The sequence below is a fragment of the Mobula hypostoma genome, chromosome 3 (genome assembly GCF_963921235.1).
Source record: "Mobula hypostoma chromosome 3, sMobHyp1.1, whole genome shotgun sequence".
Taxonomy (NCBI): Eukaryota; Metazoa; Chordata; class Chondrichthyes; order Myliobatiformes; family Myliobatidae; genus Mobula; species Mobula hypostoma.
Window position 1 is genome coordinate 113,136,148 of NC_086099.1, and position 17,925 is coordinate 113,154,072.

Sequence of the window (17,925 nt, forward strand, 5' to 3'; positions counted from 1 at the left end):
CAACACCATGTGGAATTTTCTTACTTACTATTACTTTATTCATACTTACCCCCACTGCCGTGCTCTTGATTAATCCTCTGAGCCTCCTTTTATCCCCAATTCTGCCAGATTCTTTGGATCGGAGAGACCCTTCGGCAGTTGCTTCACACTTCTGAGTCCCCAAGACCCCCCAAAACCAACAGAATTCTTAGTCCGAATTATCGCAAAAAGTGCTCACCTTTGTTCTTTGGGTGCACCCTTAATTCTGTTAGCCCCGTGAGGATCCCCGAGGGACTGGGAAGCGTCTCAATCTGCCGTTCCCTTCCCCGTGGGTCTCTATCCGATCCTGTTCGTGACGCCAGTTTTGTCGTGGTTTCTCGTTTCTCACAAACGACAAGGAGATGCAGAAAACCCGTCAAGACGTTTTAAACTTTAATTTGCAAATCAAAGCTGAGACAATCAGAAAACTAGTAGCTGACTGCCTGTCGAGGCTTGTATACAGCATTTTTTTATAGCAAGTTCCTATCTTAGCTACATTATCATATCCAGTCGGCCTGTGATTACATATCATCAATATATCCGCTCTCGACTTTCCACTATTGTCTTACTCCCCAATTTAATTATGTCCTAGTTTACATTTTAGACCCTATGGCTTCTCATCCCTAACCACAGTTATTTCTTAATTAGTCTTGCGTTGACATACTGCCACATATTTCATCACCTTACTCACCACCGTTATCTTTCTACTTGGTTTCATTCTAGTTCTCTTCATGAATTAATAGTGAACAGGTCAAAAGTCATGGCTACATAGTGAATACCTTCTATTGAGCTAGCAGTGGTTACATAGTAAATATAGAAAATACAATGTGTGCATTTGAGTAAATACTGTTGAGTAAATACTGTAATACATAGAAAATACAATGCATGCATTTGCATTTTCCAATATGAGCTATTTAACTGTTGCGGCTAGGGATGATACCTACCTGTTCCTCCAGATGAGACTGGCCTTGTCAGCATGAGATTATCTGCCTCACTGCTTCCGTAACTTCACTCAGAATAGATTCTGTTGCCTGTTGCTTGTCCCCTACCTGTCCAGTGAACCTCAGGGCCAATGTCAACTGCTCTCTCTCTCTGCTGCTTCCATCTTTGTGTGGTTGAGACTGGCTGTCACTACGTTTGGATATGGCTCAAGTATGGAGTGAGAGACACTAAGCAACACACACTTTTGCTGGAGCATTTTGCTGGAGGAACTCATCAGGCCAGGCAGCAACTATGGAAAAAAGTACAGTTGACATTTCGGGCCAAGGAGCCGAAGCTGAGTAGTAGATTTGAACCATATCCTCCTGCCACACTACTAGGGTTAGGGTTGCTCTTGTCCTCACCTACCACCCACCCGCCATCCTCTGCATCCAGCAGATAATTCTCCAAAATTTACGCCACCTCCGAATGGATCCCACCACAAAGCACATCTTTCCATCCCCCCCACTTTCTCCTTTCCGCAGGAATTGCTCCCTACGTGACTCTCTCCCCACTGATCTCACTCCTGGCACTTGTTCCGCTAGCAAGGATAAGTGCAACACCTGCCCTCACTACCATTCAGTGTCCCAGGTGATGCAACACTTCACCTGTGAGTCTGTTAGGGTCATGTACTGTGTTCAGTGCTCCCAGTGTGGCCTCTTGTATATCAGTGAGACCCAAAGTAGATTGAGAGACCGCTTCACCAAGCACTTAAACTCTGTCCGCCAGAACAAGCGGGATCTCCCAGTGGTCACCCGTTTTAATTCCACTTCCCATTCCCATTCCCATTCCGATATGTCCATCCATGGCCTCCTCCACTGTCAGGATAAAGCCACCATTAGGTTGGAAGTACAGCACCTTATATTCTGTTTGGGTAGCCTCCAAACTGATGGCATGAACATCGATTTCTCAAACTTCCAGTAATGCACCCCCTTCATCATTTCTCTTCCCCTTGTTCTTTTCTCATGTTATCTCCTTACCTGCCCCTCCACCTCCCTCTAGTGCTTTCTTTTTTTTCCTTTCTTCCATGGCCTACTGTCTCTTTCACCAATCAACTTCCTTGCTTTTGGCTTCGTCCCTCTCCCTCCAAGTTTCACCTATTGCCTGGTGTTTCTCTCTCCCCTTTCCCCACCTTTCAAATCCACTTCTCAGTTCTTTTTTCTCCAGTTCTGCTGAAGGGTTCCAGCCCAAAACATCGACTGCACTTTGTTTCCATAGATGCTGCCTGGCGTACTGAGTTCCTCCAGCATTTTGTGTGTGTTGCTCGGATTTCCAGCATCTGCATATTTTCTCTTGTTTCAAGAGACACTGAAGCGGGTTGATAGTTCACAGACTTTAATACGAACAGAGTTAGAGGGAAAAGAAAACAATGAACACCAGGCCAAACAGGGCAGTAATTAAAACTGTCAAATGGAAAACAAAGCCAACACTGCGGCTGAAATGAATGACTAAATAAAAAACGAATACCGCTAGTCTTCAGAGTCAGTTGACTCGCCAGTCCAATTTCCCAGGCAAGGCCGAATGCAAGCAGGCAGCGAAACATTGCTGTGCTTTGTTCAAGTCTTGACAAGCGCTACGATACAAGGAATGGAGTTAAATACCATCACAATGAAATAATAATCAGCTGACATGTGCATATTCACGAGCGCAATTGCCATATCTGCTACGCTGCCAAATCTGTGACTGTGACAATTTGTACAGCTCACACTTCTATGCTACTGATGTAAAGAGGGGTGTGAGTGGTACAAGCTCTCTTGAAGTTTGTAACGGTATCCTTTGCCTTGTTGATATTGAGGTTAAATAATTCTGGCAGCAATATTTAAACTGACTTTAGCTTTGGGTGAGGTTACAGAAGATTGAAGGATAGCTGATGTTGCTCACTTGTTCAAGAAAGACTCTAACAAAAAGGCCAGGGAGTTACAGGCTGGTGAGCCTGACATCAATCATGGTTAAATAATTGGAAGCTGTTTGAAAGGGTATTTTATATAAGTATTTGGATGACAGGGCCTGATTAAGCATAGTTGTCTTAGCTTTATGCATGATTGGACCCATCTCGTTAACCAATATTATAGTTATTAATGAGGTTACGAAGAACTTTGATGAAGGAAAGGCATTTGACTTTATCTGCATTACAAATCCTTTGACATGGGAGGCTGGTTCACAAGATTAGATTGTGTTAGGACACTGGTCTATTCTGGAATTGACCAGCAGGGCAGACACAGTTCCCTAAAAGTTTTGCTTAGAACTGATTGGACTCTCTTGTTATCAATCATTGACTGCACATGTTCCCAATTAACACCTGCATATTTAAACCCTACTTCCTCTACCTGAATTTGTTCAGCCTTAAAGTGGGATCTTGTAAGTAGTGTGAGCCTCTGGTATATATATCTATATTTTTTTTTTGTCTTTTCTATGTTTTTTTTAAAGTGTCTGCTTATTGCATGCTATTTCTGGATTTTATTTATACATTCAAGATCTTGGATTACTGAATTTGTGTTTGGGTAACTGCATTTTTGAGTTGGACTGGTTGCCTGATTTTTGCCATTTGGCTAAAAGAAAGTAAAATTGGCTTTTGAATCTGCATACTTTGATGATCTTGGGTCATGATGAGTGGCCTAAAATACCAACTCTTGTGACCAGCTTTGTTCCTCTAGCATTTTGTGTATGTTACTCTAGATTTTCAGCATCTGCAGGATCTCTTGTATTTATGGAATAGTATGTAAGCCTGCCTTTCAGGAGAAAACAAAGTTGTCATAGGGTTTTGGTCTTCTGTTTGTAAACTGTACATTATGGGCATGTTATGTTTGTGCTGAAATGTGTGGCTATATTGTAAATTGCCTACAGCACATCCCTAAGCTGTGTTGGTTGTTAATGTAAATAATACATTTCACTAACATTCCAGTGATAAATGAGTCTAAATCTCTGGGTGAGTGCTTCTTTTGAGCATCTTTCAAGTAATGCCATAGTATCTTCAGGCATGCTTTTCAGCAGGTAAATTGATTCTCAATTCAAAGTATAGATCTAAATGCATGAAAGGATTCTTGGGAGAGAGTATGAATTTGATAAATTATAGATGCTAGAAATTGTATGTAAAAATAGAAAATGCTGGAAACACTCTTATGAATTTGTGTGAAAAGAGAAATGGTTAATGTTTTACCTGTTGAGACCCTTCATCAGAACTAGGAAAGAGTAAATGTGTTTCTTTACATTAGCAGAAAAGATGTAGGAAGAATAGATAAAACTAGAATATTTCTTGTAGAATAAAACCAAATGAACTAATGTAGTAGAAGATGGTGGTGTGATGGCAGAGCATGCAGCCACTAAGGTGGTGATGTCTATTAGCTGTCCAGTAGGGGACTGTGCACAATTCTGATTTGATGGAGACGGACATGAGAGTACAGAGGAACATCTGGAAAACTTCTGAAATGCCCACTTTGCTGCCGCTGCTACTGTGCGGTAACTGGAATCTCCAGAGCAGAAGGCACCAAAATCCTCGGCTTTGCTTGTTTCAGTGGCTGGGGCGAGGTCGAAAGCGCTCAGTGGAGGATGGTGCTTGGGAGGTTGTATCAGAGAGGCTGGTCAGAAGCTTAAAGTTTTCGGACAGATGGACTCAGTGTTAGCTATAGTCGGCTGCTTCCAAGGCATTGGCAAGTTGACGATGCCAGGAGGTTTATGGCAGGGAGCTTCTCCCTTTTGCTGCCTGCTATCGGGGACTCGGGAGTCAATCGACTCAGACTTTATTTACCGTGCCCATGGTTTGTTCTTCAAATTATGGTATTGCTCTGCACTGCTGTAACTGTATGTTATAATGTGTTTCTGTCAGTGTTAGTCTTTGGTTTGTCCTGTTTTCTGTGATATCACTCCAGAGAAACATTGTATCATTTCCTAATGCATGTATGCACTTCTAAATGGCAATAAAAGAGGACAGTGTTCTCATAATCTAATTAGTAAAGCAGTTAGAATCAGATTATTCTCTTGAAGGTCTTTTCCTTTCCTATTTTCTATGTCAAATGCACCATGATCACTGAATCACATTCTGAAGATATTTTTTCAGCTTATTACCTGGGCAGGTATTCGTGTAGTCTCAATATTGCTCTGCATAGTTCAATATTTTTATTTAATATCAAAGAATGTATACAATATATAAACTGAAATTCTTGCTCCACAGACATCTACGGAAACAGAAGGGTACCCCAAAGAATGAGTGACAGTGGAAAAAAAATGTTAGAAGCCCGAAACCCCCTCTACCCCCTATGCACAAGCAGCAACAAGTATCAACCATCTCTCACTCTTCCCCCACTTGGTCCACGAAAAATCATTGGCACTCACCACCCACCAAGCAAGCAATAGCAAAAACCCCAAGAGAGACCATGATCTGTGGTATGACGAGATCTAATCATTCACCTGACAACCTGACAGGCTTTCTCTCTCCCTAATAAAGGGGCAGGGAGGTGTAACACAGCAAGAGGTAAGACAAACAAAACAAAAGCTGATTCCAATGTTGCTTCCCCCCCCCCCCCCAAGTACTCTGATTTAATCATTGACAGCAAACTTTCCCCACCATTGAGAGAGTAATTCACTGGGTACAGAGACCTCTGACAGATGATCTGCTGTTTAAGATGTTCTATTTTCTCCCATGTGCTTCAGTTAGTGACATCAGCCAAAATTCAGCCCATCCAAGGCTGCAAAGTCTTAGCATCCCAGAGGCATGTTGGGATATCAACAAATGGGCGGTTGGTAAGCCTCAGGATTGGGAACCATCACTGTAAAGAGCTGCAGTTTGAGTGTAGCTGCAGCTCAAGGGCACGGACATAACCCCATCCACCTTTTAAAAAGGAAAAAATACATTAGCGGTATAAATTAAGCTGTTTCTGCAGATGAGATTGAAGTGTCATCTGGTGCCATCATCTGCTGCCCCTCCCCAGTTCTACAGTGGTGCTAGAAAGTTTGTGAACTTTATACTTTGTTTATTTATTGAGAAAAATGATCCAATATTACATGAATTTGTTGGAAAAAGCATGTAAACCTTTGGGATAATGCCTTCTACAAAAGTTATTTATAGTCGAGTGTTCCAATCAATGAGATGAGATTGGAGGTGTAGATTGTAGAGGTGCCCTGCCCTATATTTATATAAAAAGAAAAGTGAGGTTACTGACAGAGCCTGTTCTTTTCAAGAAATAGCTGTTTATGTGCACCATGCCTTGAACAAAATAACTTTTGACCTTAGAATTGTGGAGATATATGAAGCTGGAAAAGGCTACAAAAGCATCTCTATAGACTTGAATGTTCATCAGTCCACAGTAAGAGAAATTGTCTACAAATAGAGGAAATTCAGTACTGTTGCTACTCGCCCTAGGAGTGGGCATTCTGCAATGATCACACCAAGAGCACAATGTGCAATGCTGGAGGTGAAAAATCACCCAAGAATAACAGCAAAAGGCCTGCAGAGATATCCAGAATTTGCTAAAGTCTCTTTTCATGTATCCACAATAAGAAAAACACTGAAAAAGAATGGTGTTCATGGAAGAACACCTCAGAGGAAACTACTGCTCTCCAAAAAAAAAACATTTCTACATGTCTCAAGTTTGCAAAAGACCTCTTGGATGTTCTACAATGTTTCTGGGACAATGTTCTGTGGACAGATGAGGAAAAAAAGTTGAACTTTTTGGCAGAAATACACATTGCCTTTTTCCTCAAAACATAGCAGTGTCTAACAACACAAACCTCCTCCCACCTGTGAAGCATAGTGATATTTGCAAATAAGACATTGCATTAGTGGCATATTTAAGAATGGTGACCCATAAAGTAACCCTTTATCTGAATACTTTACATTACCACAGAGTTCATAAAGCATCAGTGTTTTATAAAATGTCCAAGCATGCTGTAGGTGAATTGTGTAACAATCTCAAAGCAGTATGGCAGAAGGATCTTGGAAGCGATATTGAAGATAATGAGTGGTCAAACATTTTGTCAAATGTGGGTAGTCATATTAGGGAAGTGAGAGGGAAATTTATCCAATATAAGATGGTATCCAATAATATCTGTGTACTAACTAGAAATTTATGCTGGAAATGTAAAAACAAGGTGGGCACATATTTTCACATGATTTGGGAGTATTCAATGTTTTGGCCATTTTGGTGTAAAGTTCTTGATTTGTTGGGGAGTTGGTCAGGTTCCACACTGCCCTTGTGCCCACAGCTTTGTCTCCTGGCTGATAGGACAATGATACCTAGGAGGAGGAGATGGCAGCATGTGTGGCCTCTCCAGTGAATGATATCTGTAATCTGTCAAGTAGGGTACCGTGCACAATTCTGATTTGATGGAGACAGATGTGAGAGTATGGAGGAACATCTGGAGAAACTTCTGAAATACATGCTTCCCTGCCACTGCTACTATGTGGCAGGAGGGAGAGAGCAGCCCTCTGGTGAAAATGATATTGTATCTGTTAAATAGAGGCTGTGGACAATTCTGATTTGATGGAGACAGATGTAAAAGCACAGAAGAACATCTGGAGAAATTTCTGCAATGCAGGTTTGCTGCTGTTACTGTGTGATCAAGAATCTTTTGGAGGGAAGGCCTCAAAATTCCCAGCTTTGCCTGCTGTTGGCAACTGAAATTGAGGTCGAATCATTTGGATCGAGATGGTGCTCGGTACTGTCTGTCGGAGAGCTGATCGGAGGCTCGAAGTTTTTGATGACTCAGAGGTGGACTGTGGTCAGGCATGGCAGGGAGAGTTTCTCTTCCTTCTCCCATCTGCATGAGATGTGGGATTTTTGAGGGACTTTGAACTTTTTACTGTGCCATGGACTGTTCTTCATCAAGTTATGTTGCACTGTTGTAACTATATGTTATATTTATGTGGTTTTGTTAGTTTTTTCAGTCTTGGTCTGTCCTGTGCTTTGTGATATCACACCAAAGGAAATATTGTATCTTTTTTTTAATGCATGCATTACTAAATGACAATAAAAGAGGACTGCATGTCTTCATAATCTAATGTGGTAACTGGAATGTCTGGAGCAGAAGGCCCCAAATTCTCAGCTTTGCTTGTTTCAGTGGCCGGGGCGAGGCCGAAGGCGCTCAGCAGAGGATGGCACTCAGGAGGCTGTATCGGAGGGGCTGGTCGGAGGCTCAAAGTTTTCGGATGGACGGACTCGGTGTCAGCTGTGATCGGCTGCTTCCAAGGCATTGGCAAGTTGACAGTACCTGGAGATTTATGGCAGGGAGTTTCTCCCTTTTGCTACCTGTTATCGGGGACTCTGGAGTCGATCGACTTGGGGACTTTAAGACTTTTATGGTTTGTTCTTCATCAAATTATGGTATTACTTTGCACTGCTGTAACTATGTTATTATGTGGTTCTGTCAGTGTTGGTCTTTGGTTTGTCCTGTTGTGATATCACTCTGGAGAAACATTGTATCATTTCTTAATGCATGTACGCATTTCTAAATGACAATAAGAGGACGGAATGTTCTCAATCTAATCTAATGTAAACAATGACAAGTTCACTATTTTAAAGGTGGGTCTCATCACAGCTGCAAGAATTATATTGCAAAACTGGAAAAAACCCAGATGTCCTGCTGTGTAGGAATAGACTGGAGAAATGATTAAGATTTCATCATATGAACACATGTTGGGAAGAATTAACAGTGAGGGAAAAGTGCAAGACGTGTGGGATCAATTTTGGTTGTATGTTAATTTAAACTTAAATTAGAACTTTCTGTTTCTAAGTTTTACTTGTTTTCCTGTCATGGGATGGCTGTGTAAATATGCTGTACTGTATCTGTTCTATGATGTGCTGCTTTGTAAAATAAGAATAAATAATAAACATTTGAATTGCAAAAAAACATGGTGGAAGGAACTTCATGATTTGGGGATGCTTTGCTGCCTGAGGGCCTGGACAGCTTACAATTGTTGAGGAACAATGAATTCAAAATTGTAGCAAGACATTATACGGAGAATCTCAGGGTGGTAGTCTGTCACCTGAAGCTTAATAGAAGTTGGATAATGCAACAAGACAATGATCTGAAAGACAAGAGTAAAAAGAAAATTGATGTTGATGAAAATGGCTGAGTCAAAGTCCTCACATTAAACCTATAGAAATGTTGTGGAAGGACCTGAACCATGCAGATCATGCAAGGAAGCCCACCAATATTTGAGTTGAAACCGTTTTGTAAGGAAGAATGGCACAAAGGAATAAAGGAAATTACTGTAGTATGAGAAAGGAATTGACCAAAGTAAATTGGAAGGGATGACAGCAGAGCTGCAATGGTGTTTCTAGGAAAAATGAGGAAGGTGCAAGATAAATATTCCAAAAATGAAGAAATACTCAAATGGCAACCATGGCTGCCAACAGAAGTCATAGCTAATGTAAAGTAAAAGGGGGCATACAACAAAGCAAAAATTAGTGGGAAGACAGGATTGGGAAGCTTTTAAAACCCTACAGAGCAACTAAAAGAATCATTAGGAAGGAAAAGATGAAATATGAAAGCAAGCTAGCAAACAATATCAAAGTAGATAGTAAAAACTTTTTAAAGTACAGCCTTCTCTGTGGAAGATGCTAGAGTATGCCCAATGCTGTAGTGTGAAGGAAGAGAAGTGAGTGCATTTACTATTACAAGTGAGAAGGTGCTCAAAAGCTGAAAAACCTAAAGGCACATAACTCACTCGGACCAGAGGAACTGCACCCTAGGTTTCTGAAAGGGGTAGCCTTGGAGATTGTGGTAGCATTAATAATGATCTTTCAAAGATCATTCAATTCTGGCATGATGTCAGAGGACTGGAAAATTGCAAATGTCACTCCACTCTTAAAGAAAGGAGGAAGGCAGCAGAAAGGAAATTATGGACCAGTTAGCCTAACCTCAGTGGTTGGGAAGATGTTAGTCAATTGTTAAGGATGAGGTGATAGGATAAAGTCAGCAGGGAAAATCCTGCCTGATGTATCTTTAGGAACTCTTTGAAAAGATTACAAGTAGGATAGATAAAGGATGTTTGGACTTTCAGAAGGCCTTTGAAAAGGTGCCACACGAGGCTGCTTACCAAGTTAAGAGCCCATAGCATTACAGGAAAGTTATTAGCATGGTTAGAGCATTGGCTGATTGTCAGGAGGAATAAAAGGATCCTTTGCTGGTTGGCAGCCAAGTAACTAGTGTTCTGCAGGGGTCAGTGTTGGGACAATTTTTATGCTGTATATCAATGACTTGGTTCCAAGTTTGCAGGTGATATGAAGATTGGTGGAGGGGCAGGTAGTGTTGAGGAAACAGGCTCCAGAAGGACTTGGACAGATTAGGAGAATGGGCAAGAGTGGCAAATGAAATACAATGTTGGAAAATGCATGGACCTGCACTTGTTAGTAAAAATAAATGAGCAGACTATTTTCTAAATGGTGGTGGGGGGGGGGGGTGAAATCCAAAAATCAGAGATGAAAAGGGACTTTAGAGTCCTTGTACAGAACAGCCTAAAGGTTACCTTGCAGATAGGGTCAGTGGTGAGGAAGGCAAATGCCATGTTAGCATTCATTTCAAGATGTTGAGAATACAAGAGTAAGGATGTGATTCTGAGGGTTTATAAGACCCTGGTGAGGCCACACCTTGAGTATTGTGAACAGTTTTTGGGCTCATTATCTAAGAAAAAATGTGCTGGCACTGGAGAGGGTTCAGAGGAGGTTCACAAGGATGATTCTGGGAATGAAAGGATTATCATACAAGGAATGGTTGATGGCTCTGGGTCTGTACTCACTATAATTTAAAAGGATGAGGGGGGCTCTCATTGAAACTTTGCAAATGTTTAAAGGCCTAGGCAGAGTAGATGTGGAAAGGATATTTCCCATAGGGGAGTCTAGAACAAGAAGGCATAGCCTCAGGATAGAGGGGTATCCATTTTAAAACAGAGATACAAAGAAATTTCTTTAGCCGAAGGTGGTGAATTTGTGGAATTATTATCACAGGCAACAGTGGAGGCCAGGTTGTTGGGTGTATTAAGGCAGAGCTTGCTAGGTTCTTGATTGGACATGATGTCAAAGGTTATGGGGAGAAGACCAGGGAGTGGGGTTGAGGAGGGGGGAAAAAATGATCAGCAATAATTGAATGGCAGAGCAAAGTCTAAGCTAAATGGCCTAATTTTACTTCGATGTCTGATTGCCTTGTGATCTGAAATTTTTCCAAGCTGATGTGCAGGATGTTTTTTAAACTTATTCATTTATGGGATGTGGGCATTGACAGCTAAGCCAGCATTTATTGCCCATCCCTACTTGCCCTTGAGAAGGTGGTGATGAGCTACCTTCTTGAACTGCTGCAGTCCCTGAGGTGTAGGTACACCCACAGTGCTGTTTGGAAGGGAGTTTGACCCAGTGACAAGGAAGGAATGGCAATGTGTTTCCAAGTCAGGATGGTGATTGACTTGGAGGGGGATTTCCAAGTGGTGGTGGTCCCAGGTATCTGCTGTTCTTGTCCTTCTGGATCAACAGTTACTAGAAACATTTGGTTAAATTTATTACTGTACAAGGGTGGTTATACCAGTTACTGAAAGCAAAGGTTCACATACTTTTTCAACAAATACATGTCATATTGGATCATTTTTTCCTCTAAATGAGTGAACAAGTATAATTTTTTGTATTTAATTGGGTTCTCTTTATCTAGTTTTAGGACTTGTGTGAAGATCTGATTACATTTTAGGTCATTTATGCAGAAATAAAGAATTCTGCAGGGTTCACAAATTTTCTAGCACCACTTAACATGACTTAAATGATTTTTATATTTGCATAACTTGCTACTGACAAATATGACTATTTTAATGTTTATGTAGGAATGAAGAGAAAGAAATGATAATGAAGCAAAGGATGATAGAAATTACAAAGGTTCAGCAGAAAAAGAAAAGGGAAGAAGAATATACAAAATGTGAGAGAGAAGAGATGGCAGCGCTTGTGTATAAGAAGTGGCTGGTAAGATTTTGGAGTATACTTAGGAGAATTTTGAAACTTCTACTCGGTGTATTTGTTTAAATAATTGAAAACCAAGATTAAGCTTGTGGATCTGAATCAATTTGAATGTTATTAATAATTAATACCCACAGTGTACATTTATAATGATTCATCTAATGCTCATGGCAAAAATCATGATCCTAATATTTAGTGAAAAATGTCTTATTAATTGTAAAGAAACATTTCCATTGATATTGCCTTCATGATCCCAAGCACCTGTAAGCCAATTATGTGCTTTGCTGCAGTGAGTTTCTGCCTAATGTCAAAGCAGCCAGGTTGATTAATATTGGCCTTAAGATACATTGATTGCATAAGTACTCATGACATACCAAATCATCACTGGTGCAGCCAATTGCTTTTAGAAGTTCAAAGGTTCAATTTAATGTCAGTGAAATGTATGCATCCTGAAATGCTTTTTCTTCGCAAACATACATGTGTACGGGGTTTCTTCTTTAACATAACAAGCCATTTTAAATTTAACATAATCTTTTAAACTGCTGTGTATGTGGATTAAAATGGCTTCTATGTTGTGTTAAATGCTGAGAAAGACTCTAACTAGAAATTTTCTTTGGCTAATGGTACCTCTGCTATCTGTATTAACCAATGCGTGTCCATGTTATTTCTTGGGGTGACATGCTGTCTCATCTGACTGGGAACCAGGGGCTTTTGGCGGGGAGTCAGAGGAGAGACCGTGAGGACAATGGATGTGTGGGAAAGCTCAGGTCCATCACTCCGGGTGGTCCCGAAGAGGGTCCTGAGCTCCAACGTGTGCATGAAGAAATTGAACTTTGATAAGTCTGGCGCCTTTTCCATTCCCTTTTTCTGTATTGAACATATTAATTTCATAGACTTAGTAATATCTATGAAGTGTACTTGGTAAAACATACTGTGTGTGCTGGCTGATGGTTAATGTTTGAAACTGATTTCGGTGGCAGTGGTACGGGATTTCCCTTAGATATATACAAGCCAATATAGCTGAAAGTTACACATGGAAACAGAAGTGCCCCAAAGAATGAACAACAGTTAAACATGAGAACCCCAACGTGTCCCCAACTCTCCACTTCCGCGCGGAAGCGAGCAACAATCCCCTCCCCGCCCCCCCCCACCCCTACCGGCCAAAAAAAAGCAAGCATCACTACTGCCACCGAGCACTCAAACATGAGCAAAACAATAGCAATGACACAAACTTGCAGTTGCCACAAAGACTTCACGTTTCATCCGGTATTCAACATACCACAGGTTCTTTCTCTCCATAGTAAGAAAAGGGGAAGTGTCTCTATTTTCCCAGCAAGTGGGGAGATGTAACAACAACTCGCTGGTTTACAATGTTAAAAGTCTGTTTTTCCAAGCTCTGTACCCAAAGATTGCAGAGATCTCGGGTCTTTGGGCCCACAGCAGTAGATTTTCCAACTCTCCTGACAACACACAGGTCACATAATTCTCCTGGAGTCACGTAATCAGTTAAATGGAGATCTGTTTTTGGAGACCTGTGTGCAGTCAGGGTGATTCAATTGGTTGTGGTAAAAATACACCTATATCTGGAAGGTCCAACTGCTAGTGAGTCAGTATTCTAGCAAAAGCTGTACCATGAAGTCAAAAGAACACTCCAAGTAACACTGTGAAAAGGTTATTGAAAAGCACAAGTCAGGAGATGGATACAAGAAGATATCCAATTCACTGAATATCCCTTGGAATACAGTTAAGTCAATCATTAAGAAATGGAAAGAATGTGGCACAATTGTAAATCTGCCTGTAGCAGGTCATCCTCAAGCTGAGTGACTGCAAAAGGGGACTAGTGAGGGAGGCCAGCAAGAGACCTATGACAACTGTGAAGGAGTTAGAAGCTTCAGTGGCTGAGGTGGGAGAGAGTGCTCATATGACAACTGTTACCCGGTCACAGTGTTATGGGAGAGTGGCCAAGAGAATGCTGCTGTTAAAAAAAAGCTCATGAACTCTTGACTAGAGTTTGCTAGCAGAAATTTAGGAGACTCTGAAGTCAGCTGGAAGAAGGTTTTATGGTCTGATGAAACAAAAATTGAGCTTTGTGGCCATTAGTCTGAATGCTGTTTGATGTTAGCCAAACACTGCACATCATCAAAAACACACTATCCCTACTGAGAAGCATAGTGGTGGCTGCATCATGCTGTGGGAATGCTTCACTGCAGCAGGCCCTGGAAGACTTGTGAAGGTAGAGGGTAAAATGAATGCAGCAAAATACAGAAAAATCTTCGAGGAAAACCTGATGGAATCTGCAAGAGAACTGCAACTTGGAAGAAGATTTGTTTTCCAGCAAGACAGTGACCAAGCATAAAGCTAAAGCTGCACAGGAATGGCTTAAAAACAACAAAGTCAATGTCTTGGGGTGGCCAAGTCAGAACCCACACCTCAGTCCAATTGAGAATTTGTAGCTGGACTTGAAAGGCCTAGTCTTAGACAATAACGAGGAAGAAGTCATCTTTCTGACACAGTGGTGTCAAGAAAACAACCTCTCCCTCAATGTCGCAAAAACAAAGGAGCTGGTTGTGGATTACAGGAAGAATGGAGATGGGCTAACCCCTATTGACATCAATGAATCTGGGATTCAGAGGGTAAACAGCTTCAATTTCCTTGGCACCTACATCACCGGGGACCTCATATGGACTGTACACACCAGCTGTGTGGTGGAAAAAGTCACAACAGCACCTCTTTCACCTCAGACATTTGAAGTTCGGTATGGGCCCCCAAATCCTAAGAAATTTCTACAGGGGAACAATTGAGAGCATTCTGACTGGCTGCACCACTGCCTGGTATGGGAACTGCACCTCCCTTAATCGCAAGACTCTGCAGAGAGGGGTGTGGACAGCCCAGCGTAGCTGTAGTTGTGAACTTCACATGATTCAGGACATTTATAAAGGCAGATGTGAAAAAAGGCCCGAAGGATCATTGGGGACCTGAGTCACCCCAACCACAAACTGTTCCAGCTGCTACCATCGGGGAAATGGTACCACAGCATAAAAGCCGGGACCAATAGTCTCTGGGACAGCTCCTTCCACCAAGCCATCAGACTGATTAATTTGTGCTGATTTGAATGTATTTCTGTTACTTTATAATACATTGACTGTTTTATTTATTATAAATTACTATGATTGCACATTTAGTCATAACGTAAAGATTTTTACTCATGTGAAGGATGTAAGAAATAAAGTCAATTCAATTCAAAAGGGCTGTTCATTCGCTTCCCATGCAATCTGACAGAGCTTGAGCAGTTTTGTAAGGAAGAATGGGGAAGAATTGCAGTGTCCAGATGTGCAAAGCTGATAGACCTATCCACACAGACTCATGACTGTAGTTGCTGCAGTACACCAAAGGTGTATCTAGTAAATACTGACTTGAAGGGGTTAAATACTTGGTCGATCAATCATCTTGTGTTACATTTCTAATTAACTTAGATCACTTTGTAGAGAGCTGTTTTTACTTTGCCATGAATAGGTCGTTTTCTGTTGATCAGTGTCAAAAAATGTCAAAGAAAGCCACTGATTCAATGTTGTAAAACAATAAAATAAACTTCTGGGGCCAGGGGAGGTGAATACATCTTATAGGCACTGTATGTGAGCAGATTTAGGCTATTTGGCCCATCGAGTCTGCTCTGACATTTCATCAAGGCTGATCCATTTTCCATCTCGGCCCCAATCTCCTGCCTCCTCTCTATCTCTTCATGCCTGAACTAATCAAGAACTTATCAACCTTTGCTTTAAACATACTCAATGACTTGGTCTCCACAGTCAACTGTAGCAATGAATTCCACAGATTCACCACTCTCTGGCTGAAGAAATTCCTCCTTCATTCTAAATGGAAACATCCTCTCCACATCTACTCTATCAAGGCCTTGCAACATTTGATAGGTTACAATGATATTCCCCTCCCCCCTATTTTTCTGAATTCCAGTGAGCACAGGTCCAAAGCTATCAAAAGCTCTTCACATGATAAGCCTTTCAATCCCTGAATGTTTCGTGAACCTCCTTCAAATCCTTTCCTTTCTTTTCAAATCTCTTCATTGTATATACAGGAAAAATAACATGACTACATCGAAGTAACAACACTTACAATGCCTCAAAAAAACCATTATCTTAAAGATTGAAAACAAATTTTGTGATTTTTAAAAAAAACCTACTAAGCAGAAAAGTGAGGGGGGAAAAAGAAGAGAACCCATTAGGTGTACAACCGCGGAGCGTGCGTCATACAAAAAGCTTCTAAAAATAAACATCAAATGGCCAACAAGAAAAAATATACTAAAAAAAAAAATAAAAAAATTTACAATTTGATTGTGGAAATAGTATCAATTAACTCAAATGATAATAACGAGCAAATGAGCCCCATCTTTTCTCAAAATCAAATAAAGGTTCAAAGGTTCGACTTCTAATTTTCTCCGAACTTAGACATAGCATCACTTGAGACAAAGTAGGAGCTGCTGTATCCTTCCACTTCAACAAAATGGCCCTCCTAGCTATCAATGTAACAAATGCAATAACATATTGGTCAGACACAGAAATACTATGAATATTTTGAGGAACTATTCCAAAGAGCACAGTTAATTTATTAGGTTGTAAATTAATTTTAAGTGCTTTAGAAATTGTTGAGAAAACAGACTTCCAGAACTGTTCCAATATAGAACAAGACCAAAACATATGTGTCAGTGTAGCTATCTCAGTTTTACATCTATCACAATGACTATCAACATTAGGAAAGATTTTAGCTAGTGTCTCCTTTGTCAAATGATAACGATGTACAATTTTAAATTGAATCAATGAATGGCTAGCACAAATTGAAGAGTTAACCAACTTCAATATCCGCATCCAATCCTCCATCATAAAAGTCAACTTAATTTTCTTTTCCCAATCCTGTTTAATCTTAGATAAAGGATGCTTATCCCATTGTAATAATTATAAATTCTTCCAATAGAGCCCTTAATCAAAGGATTCATACTCATAATAGTATCTAACAGGTCAGCCTCCAATATGTAAGGGAAATTACTTAAATGTTTTTGTGAAAAATATCTAACTTGAAGGTATTGCAGAAAGTGAGTATGAAAGAGAATATTTATCAATTAATTATTCAAAAGACATCAATCTATCTTTAAATAAATCCAAAAAATTAATACCTTTATTTTTCCAAAGTAAAAAAATTGGATCACTCAAAGAAGGCTTAAAGTAATTTCGGTAAATTAAACTACAAAGTTTAAATTTTTTAAGATTACAAATTTGGTTCCAGTTCCACAATTTTTTTAAAGAGTACTTAATCACAGGATATAGGTTTAAATTAACAACTTTACCTAATTGCATAGGTAAAGGAACTCCCAATAATGAGGTTAAATAAAACTGTTTTACAACTTTCAGCTCCAGGTCTACCCAAATTGGCCGATCACTCTTATCAACCCAGTATAACCAAAATGACATATCGCAGATTAACAGCCCAATAATACATTCTAAAATTGGGCAAAGCAAGACCTCCATCCTTTTTCAATTTTTGTAAATGACATTTACTAATTCTTGGTCTGTTTTTATTCCAAATAAAAGATAAAATAATAGAATCAATCCAATCAAAAAACTTCCTAGTCAAAAAAACAGGAATATTCTGAAATAAATATAAAAATTTTGGTAAAATCATTATTTTAACTATATGAATACGACCAACAAGTGAAAATGTAAGTGGACTCCATCTACTAAATAAATACTTCATAGAGTCTACTAAGGGAACAAAATTAGCTTTATAAAGATCCTTATATTTTTTGGTAATTATAATATCTAAATATCTAAAAGTCTGAAACTTTAAAAGGAGTATTATCATGTATAGAGACAGAATCATTTAAAGGAAACAATTCACTTTTACTCAAATTTATTTTATATCCTGAAAAACCTCCAAATTCATTAAATAATTTTAGCAAGGCAGGAATGGATTCGTTAGGGTTAGATATATAAAC

General features: G+C 40.0%; 1 protein-coding gene across 2 annotated transcripts in view; it reads left to right on the forward strand.

The window, feature by feature from the left end:
• LOC134344195 (microtubule-associated protein 9-like) overlaps positions 1-17,925 on the forward strand; it is a 286,314-nt gene that overhangs the window by 212,492 nt on the left and 55,897 nt on the right. For both annotated transcript variants that reach the window (XM_063043605.1, XM_063043604.1), the window contains one exon: positions 11,795-11,930. In XM_063043605.1, coding sequence (XP_062899675.1) covers positions 11,795-11,930 — 136 coding nt within the window. The remainder of the gene's footprint in view (positions 1-11,794; positions 11,931-17,925) is intronic.